This window comes from Mobula hypostoma, chromosome 13, assembly GCF_963921235.1.
Source record: "Mobula hypostoma chromosome 13, sMobHyp1.1, whole genome shotgun sequence".
In the NCBI taxonomy this organism is placed as follows: Eukaryota; Metazoa; Chordata; class Chondrichthyes; order Myliobatiformes; family Myliobatidae; genus Mobula; species Mobula hypostoma.
The window spans coordinates 988,999-998,551 of record NC_086109.1 but is presented as its reverse complement, the minus strand read 5'-3'; the positions used below and the strand labels follow the sequence as shown (position 1 = coordinate 998,551).

At 51.0% G+C, this 9,553-nt stretch overlaps 1 protein-coding gene across 1 annotated transcript; it reads left to right on the top strand.

The window, feature by feature from the left end:
* Positions 1-893: 893 nt before the first annotated feature.
* LOC134355866 (myelin protein P0-like) lies at positions 894-9,130 on the top strand. Its single transcript, XM_063066370.1, has 6 exons — positions 894-1,084; positions 3,930-4,096; positions 5,019-5,232; positions 5,797-5,944; positions 6,762-6,810; positions 7,673-9,130. Exons 1-6 carry the CDS (start codon positions 1,024-1,026, stop codon positions 7,769-7,771), a joined length of 738 nt encoding a protein of 245 aa, XP_062922440.1. The 5' UTR covers positions 894-1,023; the 3' UTR covers positions 7,772-9,130.
* Positions 9,131-9,553: the final 423 nt, after the last annotated feature.

Here is a 9,553-nt window from a genome sequence, read left to right as displayed (position 1 = left end):
ATATGACAAAGGCATTTAAGAGGCTCTTGGACAGGTACATGAATATTCATAGAATGGAAGGATATGGATATTGTGTAGGCAGAAGGAATTGGTTCAGTCAGTTAATTAGTTTGGTACAACATCATGGGTGGTAAGGCCTGTTTCTGATCTATATTTTAACACTAAGAACTTCTGGATTAAATCCCAGTCTATAACTCACTTCTAGGAATCCATTACTCTATAAAAAGTTAACCCTGATCCCCTAGGTATATATAAAACTCAGATCCCCATCTGCAAGTCACTCCTGAGCATCTGTTATTCTGTACGTACACCCCAAAACCACTGGATTAGATAGCAACCTGTAACTCACTCCCAGCATTCTGTAATTATATATACTTAATCAATCTCCCAAAACCCCTGGATTGGATCCCAGCCTGTAACCCATTCCTGTGGATCTGTTAATCTACATATAAACACCACAAATTCCAGAATTAGATCCCATCCTGTAAAACCTTCCTGGGGATTTGTTATGCATATATAAACCCCCAAACCTGAAGATTAGCATGCTATAAAACTTCTGCCTGGCCATGCCCTGTGAGACAGAGTGAAGTTTTCAGAGAGCAGGCAGTTAACTGGTAATGCCAGCGGCAGTCTCTCAGTGACATCTCCCCCATGTGCCGATGGACGAGTAGACTCCCTCCTTTGTTCCAGAACAATCCCTGGAATTCTCTGTGCTTGTGTGCGTGTGAGTGTGTGAGTGTTCGAGTGTGCGCGCTCTGCCACCAAACACTTGTTCCTTTGTACCTGAGCTGAATGCCCGCCCAGTGCAGCCCTGCTCCCTGTCACTGCCAACCAGTCCAGCACACCCTGCCCCCCTGACAGCCAGGGGTGGGTTCACTGTGCCTTAAAAGTGGCCGCTGGCACTCTGTTATCGAGATAGAGCGCAGGGCAAGGGCTGACTGAGCAACAGCAGGGCATCACTAAACATCAGGGAGATCCTCTCTACCTTCACCGTTCCCTTGAACACAAGCTCCTGGCGCAGGGATGTGCCATAACGGGAAAGCTGCATCTGTCTGCTGTGTCGCCGTGCTCTACGCACTCTCTGGTAAGATGCACGGCAATGGTCCCTCCACCCCAACCCCAACTCAACTCCAGTCGGTACTGCATGCGATGGGGCGTGAGGGGGTTCGTGCCGTGTATATGGGACAGGCTGCTTGGTGTGAGCAAGTGGGTGGGGAGAGAGGGTTAATCTCACACATATGGGACAGGCTGCCTGGTGTGTGTGGGTGGGTGGGTAGGGTGAGAGGGTGAGGGGGTTAATCTCACAGATATGGGACAGGCTGCCTGGTGTGTGTGGGTTGCTGGGTGGCGAGAGAGGGTTAATCTCATAGATATGGGACAGGCTGCCTGGTGTGTGTGTGTGTGTGTGTGTGTGTGTGTGTGTGTGTGTGTGTGGAGAGAGGGTTAATCTCACAGATATGGGACAGGCTGCCTAGTGTGTGTGTGGGTAGGCAGAGAGGGTTAATCTCAAGATATGGGAAAGGCTACCTAGTGTGTATGGGTGAGTGGGTGGGGAGAGAAGGTTAATTTCACAGATGTGGGACAGGCTGCCTGGTGTGTGTGTGTGTGTGTGTGGGTGAGGAGAGAGGGTTAATCTCACAGATATGGGGGAGGCTGCCTGGTGAGTGTGTGTGCGTGGGTGAGGAGGAGAGAGGGTTAATCTCACAGATATGGGATAGGCTGCCTGGTGTGTGTGTGTGTGTGTGTGTGTGTATGTATGTGGGTTGGTGGGGGCGAGAGGGTTAATCTCACAGATGTGGGACAGGCAGCCTGGTGAGTGTGTGTGGGTGGGTGGGGAGAGAGGGTTAATCTCAAGATATGAGACAGGCTGCCTGGTGTGTGTGAGTGAGTGGGTGGGGAGAGAGGGTTAATCTCGCAGGTATGGGACAGGCTGCCTGGTGTGGGGGCCTTTGTGGGTGAGTGAGGAGAGAGAGTGAGAGGGTTAATCTCACAGATATCGGGGAGGCTGCCTGGTGTGTGTGGGTGGGAGGGGGTGAGCAGGTTTATCTCATTGATATGGGACAGGCTGCCTTGTGTGTGCCTCTGGGGGTGAGGAAAGAGAATTAATATCCCAATAGGAAACAGTCTGGACCACCCAGTGTGGAGGTGAGAAGGAAGTGAGAGGGTTAATTCCCTTTCCCCCTCCACTCCTCCAATAGTGGACAGGCTACTCAGTGTATGTCAGAATGGGGGTGGTGAGAGGTTAATTCCCACCGATAGAGACTGGGCTGCCCAGTTAGTAAGAAAAGATGTGGGTATGTTTAATGCTTCCGAAGACAAACACCTATCCAGGCCCTTTCAGTTGTTTGCTATTCTGTTCCCACAGAATGCCAGAGCCCATGCAACTTTCCCTGGAATGTCATCCTGTGGGATGGCTATGGCTGGAGGCGGAGTATGGAATCTAACATCCAGTCACTGAAATAAATTTATAATCCTTCTCTTTCACAGAGAGCGAGGACAGGAAATCTGTGGGGCAATCTTCACTCTGTATCTGACCTGTACCCTGGGAGTGTGTGATGGGACAGTGTAGAGGGAACTTCACTTTGTGTCTGAACCGTGTCCTGGGAGTGTGTAATGGGATGGTGCAGAGGGAGCTTCACTCTGTGTCTGACCCTGGGAGTGTGTGATGGGATGCTCAGAGGGAGCTTTATGGAATCATGAAATCAGCTATCTACACCCTCCTGCTTTAAGCAACCCCACCAAAGCAAACACATTCCTAATGTATACCCTGTCTGTTCTCTGATTCTTATGTATAACTCAATTAGGTTATCCCAAAGTAATCCCAAGGCCTCTTCTGATCCAGGGAAAACAAAGCCTGTCCATCCAGTCTCTCCTTCAAACTAATGCAGACAACATCCTGGTGAATCTCCTCTGCACCCTCCCCGATGCAGTCCCATCCTTCCTATTGCATGGGGCACCAGAACCTCATCTGATTCTCTAAGTCTGGTCTAATCGATGCTTTATAAACTTGTAACCTGACATCCAAGCTGCTATACTTGATGTCCAGGCTGGCAAAGGCCAGCAGAGAGTCAAAGTGCAATGCAGCAGTGATACATGTCCATCACCCAAGATGGTGCCTACCTAATTTCCTGCATTTGGCCCATTTCTCTCAAAGCACAAATCCCTTCTCACAAAGACACATCCAAATGCTTGTTATCTGCCTCAGATACTTCCTCTGGAAGTTTGATCCACATACTCGCCAGCCTTTGAGTGAAAAAGTTGCTCCTCAAGTCCCTTTTAAATCTTTCCCCTCACCCTAAAACCTATTTCCCCTAGTTGTGGAATTCCCCACCCTGGGGACAAGACTGGTACCATTTACCTTCTCCCCCACTCTGGGGAAGAGACTGTCCCATCCATTCTTCTCCCCCACCCTGGGGAAGAGACTGCCCATCCATTCTTCTCTCCCACCCTGGGGATGAGACTGGTACCATTTACCTTCTCCCCCACCCTGGGGAAGAGACTGTCCCATCCATTCTTCTCCCCCACCCTGGGGAACAGACTGTTCCCATCCACCCTATCTGCACCTCTCATGATTTTAAACGTTTCTCTAAGATCTCCCCTCAGTCTCATATGTTCCGAGTAATAAAGACCTTTCCTGGCCAATCTCTTCCTGTGACTCAGACCCTCTATCCTATCAACGTTCTTGTAAATCCTCTCTGCACTCTTTCCTATTAGAGGGTGACCAAAGCTACAACTGTCGCATCACCAGTGTGTGATGGGACAGTGTAGAAGGAGCTTCATCCCGTGTCTGACCCCTGCAATGGCATGCTTAACAGATTGCAGGGTGAGGGAACCGGATTAACAACAATTGGGATACAGCCAGTAATATGGGGTTCTGGGGTAGAAGGGTGAGGGAGCTGGATTAACCTGATTCTCTTTTCATTGGTCAGTGCTGAGCTCCACACATGCCATCTCGGTGTCCACACACCATAATCTCCACAAAACTGTTGGCTCGGATGTGACACTGTACTGCGGATTCTGGTCTAGTGAGTACGTCTCTGATCTCACCACACTGAGCTGGAGATTCCGCCCTGACAACTCCAGAGAAATTATCTCGGTGAGTGCTGCTCTGGTTGGAGAGTGTATGGTCAGCACTAGAAGGTGCTAGGTACTACCTATGTGTTAGTTGGAGCTCAGGCTGAAGGGGTAATGAGCCCCTAATGTAGCACAGCCAAGATCAGCAAGCTGGAATGGTGGAAGAAGCAGCTGATCTGACAACTGTGGGTCGCTCAATGGGAGGCCTTCCTAAATCTGATACTGGGGAATGCAGGGAGTGTGTGATCATCCTGTGCACATACAATGCATTTGTGGACTCTTCAAAGGAAATTGTATTTTACCCTGGAGCTGTATGACAGGACAGTGTAGAGGGGGCTTCTCTCTGTGTCTGACCCGGGCCCTGGGAGTGTGTGATGGGACAGTGTAGAGGGAGCTTCTCTCTGTGTCTGACCTGTGTACTGGAGCTGTATGACAGGACAGTGTAGAGGGGGCTTCACTCTGTGTCTGGCCCGTGTCCTGGGAGTGTGTGACAGGACAGTGTAGAGGGAGCTTCACTCTGTGTCTGACCCGGGCCCTGGGAGTGTGTGATGGGACAGTGTAGAGGGAGCTTCACTCTGTGTCTGACCCGTGTACTGGGGGTGTGTGATGGGACAGTGTAGAGAGAGATTCACTCTGTGTCTGACCCGGGCCCTGGGAGTGTGTGTGATGGGACAGTGTAGAGGGGGCTTCTCTCTGTATCTGACCCGGGCCCTGGGAGTGTGTGATGGGACAGTGTAGACGGAGCTTCACTCTGTGTCTGACCCGTGTCCTGGGGGTGTGTGATGGGACAGTGTAGAGGGAGCTTCACTCTGTGTCTGACCCATGTACTGGGGGTGTGTGATGGGACAGTGTAGAGGGAGTTTCACTGTGCATCTAACCCATGTCCTGGGAATATGTGATGGGACAGTGTAAGATCATATTTTCCCCTCTCATTCACTTTACAGATCTTTCACTATGGCAATGGAGTTCCTTACATTGAGAAGTGGGGCCAATTCAAAGGGAGAGTGGAATGGGTTGGAGATATATCCAAGCACGATGGTTCAATTGTTATCCGAAATCTGGACTACATCGACAATGGTACCTACACCTGTGATGTCAAGAACCCTCCAGATGTGATTGGAACCTCATCAGATGTTCATCTGACAGTCTACGACAGAAGTAAGCCAACCACGTACATCGTGTATAGAGATTTAACACACTATGTCAGCTCAATCCTCATGACTATGTCATTCGCGTCAACTGCTTCAAAATATCTGAAGTGTTGTAAAGTGTGCTTTACACAAGTCAAGCTCAGCCTTGGGAGAGGAGGGAGAGAGGGGAGATGCACAAACACTTCTGGGAATTCCAGAGAGTAGGACACCAGGAGCTGGAGGCACGAGTGCCATCGGCTGGATGACTGACCTCTACAGACTGGAGTCGGTCATGGAGAGAGCGAGGGGTGTTGGGACCTGAGTGGGTTATGAGATAGGTAGGGGTGTATGTGTCAAGGAGGGTTAGGGCGATGAGGACAGTATAGGTGCTGGAGGGTGTTACAGAGACTGGGATTGGTGCAAGGGCTAAAGGGATTCAAGGTACCAAGTCTGGGGTGACAGAGGCAGGTTGAGGGGTCGCACAGTGGAAATACAGTTGCTGGGGATTTGTACAGAGGCATCATGGTGATCTTGGTGATGCGACATTACTGCAAGCACTTGGTGTAAGGTTGCCTCTGTGTGCTCTTCACAGTTCCCCCTATCGGTGCAGGAGTTGTGTCGGGTGCTATCATCGGCACCTTCCTTGGGATCATTCTACTAATTGTTGGAGGACTATACCTGTTCCGCTACATTGTCCGGAGACGGGCAAGGAGTGAGACCATCTTCTTCAAAGGAGCCAGGTAAATGAGGGAGAGACAAAAGGAATGAGAGAATGAGAGGGAGAGGTGGAGAGACTGAGAGTATGAGAGAGACCGACAATGAAGGAGAGAGATAGAATGAGAAAAATGAGACAGAAACTGGGATGGAGACATGGAGGCGTCTGGGAGAGAGACAAAGAGTGGAAGAGAGAATGAGAGACAAGAGTGTATGACAATGAGAGAGATAAAGAGAATGTAAGATAGAAATGAAGTGAATCAGGGAGAGAGAATGAGGAAATGAGAAAGGAATGAGAGAAATGAAGAAAATGAGGAAAAGAGTGCAGAAACGGAAGAATGTGAGAGAACATGAAAAAATGAGAGTGAGTGAGAGAAAGAAAGCGCAAGATAAGAGTTCATCAGATCCCAATTTGTAACCCACTCCCAGGGATCTACTATATAAACTCACCAAACCCGTGGATGGGATCTCAACCTGTAATCCTCTCTTGGGGAACTGTTATTCCATATATAACAACACCCCCCACCCCCAGACTCCAGGATTAGATTCCAATTTGTAACTCACTCCCACTGTATTTCCATATATAAATACCTGAAGCCCTAGATTAATTGCCAGCAGTAACCCACTCCTGGGGCTCTATTGTATACGTAGACCTCCTGAACTCTTGGATTAGACTCCAGCCTGTAACCCACTTCCAGAAATCTGTTATTGGATATATAACGTCTCCACTAGACCCCTGGATTAGATCCCTGCCTGGAGATCTGTGATTCTGTGTATAAAGCACCACGTCAAGGCCATGATATCCCAAATAACCATGATATGCTTACTTTGATCCCCCTGCAGTGCTGCAGAACGTGGAAAGGCCAGTGGGAAGTCTGGGACTGGGACTAAGGTGAGTATGAAACCTGGCGGGTGGAAGGGAGGGTTCTAAGTCTGGAGCTCTCTGCCGGTGGATCGGAGAGGACTTTCCAATTCCCAGGATGACCAGTCCCCCTGATCTTACTGAAGTCTGGGAAAGAGGGGTACATGGGAGAGATCATGGGCAAGGTGGGGGGGGGAGGGGAGGGGAGGGAAGTGGAGGGAGCTGGATAGAGGTTTTGGAGGAGTGTTTGGAAGGGAGGGGTCAGGGGACTGGAGAAGGTGTGTAGGGACGGCTCCGGGGAAGGCAAGTTTATAGGTAGAGGGGAAGTGGGTAAGGGATGAGGTGATTTTGTAAGGTACTGGCAGGGGAATAGAGTCTTGGGGTAGGATGGATTAAAGGTAAGGGGAGGGAGGATCAAAAGGGGATGTAATAGAGAATGGTGAAGAGAGTAGATGAGTGAGGAAAATTGGAGGTGACCAAAATGGATTGGGGGGCGAAAGGAGGAGCAACAATTGCAGGATGTAAGGGGAGGGGGAATAGGAAGGTCAGGAAGTTAAAGGAGCAGAGGGTTCCTGAAGGGATGGGAGGGGGTGATTCCAGTACTCTGGATGGTCTGTGAAGGGATGAATGGTGGGAGGGAAGTAAATTGTGGCAATGGGTGGGTGGGTGGGTGGGTGGGAGGGAGGGAGGTGGTGAATGGAGGGAAGGGGGCTACTGGATTGGTGACGGGATGCAGAGAGGGAGGGGGGTGGTGAAGGGAGGGAGGGGTTGGTAAATGGAGAGAAGAGGGTGGTGCTGGTTCGGTGGTGAGGATGGAGGGTGGGTTGTGAGTGGAGGGACAGTGAAGGTGATGGGGACGGGCTGATCTCCATGCGGCCTCTCTCCCGGTCAGGGCCCTGTCCTCTACGCCACCCTGGACCAGAGCAAGAGCGGCAAGGGGGCCAGTGAGAAGAAGGCGAAGACCTCGGAGTCCAAGAGGGAACGGAAATAGCGGTTAGCCCGCCGGGGGGGCGCTGGGAGGGGCAGTGCAGGGGCACCGGCCAGGGCTGGGGACGGCCAGCGTGTGCTTATGACTATCGAGCTGACGCTGACAGATTCGGACACCGGCAGTGACACCGAGGGCAGGGGTCCGGGGGCCGTCACCAGATAACAGGCCAGTGCCTACCCATCACCACAAGTTGCAGCTCCCCCTTCCCGTCTTCCGGCTCTCCCTCACCTCGGGCTCCTCTACCACCTCCATGCAGTCTCAGGGCTGGGCAAGGGGGTTGGTGGTCCAGCTGGGTTGAGAATAGGTTGGTGGGGGAGGGGGGGTGATATTGGAATAGGGCAAAGGGGAAGGGGCAATCCTTGTAGATTCCAATGATTGCCAACAGCCCATGGAGTTGGTATGTGTGGTTCCTGCATCAGGTCAGGGAGGGTTGTGGGGGCAGGCAGGCAACCTAACCTCTCTCCCATTTCCTGCCCTGTTGGTGGCAGAGGGTAGGGGTGACCCTGCATTGGAAACGTTACCCATGACCCCGGGGAACCCCATCCCCTTTCCTTCCCGATGGCCAAAACTGACCCGCTCCTCCCTTGGCTCACTCCATACGGTACTATCTTATGTCTCTGGGTGCATCCCAAACCCTCACTGTACGCTCGAGGGGGTGAAAGAAGTACCACCCAACAAGTGCCTCACCCCCAGCACATTTCCGAGAACAGGAATGGGGCTGGTTGTTACTCTGAACTGCCAAAAATCTGGCTTCTGAAACCAAAAGAACAAAATCAGGAAGGGACTGAGATTCTGGACACCATTGGTCAGTTTGGCTGACCAATGACCAGAAAGACTTTGGTTTCATTCGTCAGCTTGGCTGCTCTTTGGCTGCCATTTGTCAGCCTGGCTGGCCAATGACCAGAGAGACAATGGCTGCCATTGGTCAACTGAGTTCATTAATGACCTGAGACCCAATGGCCACCACTGGTCAGCTCAAGAGTGCACTGTACTCAAACTCAAGTTGGCCCACTCAAGCACTGCTCTGACCCCAAGCTGTAATTGGCTGTTTGGGGACCTGCCCTGAATAGTGCCTGAGTTGGGCTGTCTGTCACGTCTCAACAATGACCCCCTCCAACCCCCTGTACTCCCCCACCCAGACAGGTCAAGGGGGGGGTGACACTTCCCCCTCTCTCCCAAGACAGGCCGTAAGACTAACACTGCAATGCGGGTTATCCTGTTTGTTGTATTAATGGAATTAACGGCAAGAATCTGTGTCTAATCCCATGGGGTCTGCAACCTCTGCCGAGTGTGTGAGAATGGAAAAGCAGAGGCCCCCTAATGATGTAACAGACATTTCAGTAATAAAGAATATAAGACAGAAACCTGCCTGCCTCGTGTGAGTGGATGATTACTGAGGACTGTAGCTCTCTCAGCTCTCTACTTGTTCAGCCATATGGTATAGGCACCAGGCAAGCTTTTTACCTGTCGTAGGGGGTAGGGTGGGGAAGGGAGGGTTTCAGCACTCTTTTGGTCGAAGAGCAGTGGGAACAGAGTGCTGGAACATCTTCAGGGCATAGGGAGACAGAGCACTGCAAGATTATGATGGTGCAGAGGAGGCTGCAGAGGAGATTCTTGAGGATGTTTTCTTGGATGTTTCAGTGATGAAGAAAGACTGGGAAGGGTTGGATCTGTTTTCCTTGGAGTGGACAAGGTTGATGGGAGAGTGATGTGAGTGTACAAAAGAAGCATAGATGGAATCGACAATAAAAATGAAAATGGTATCTAAACAATGGGAGGGAATGA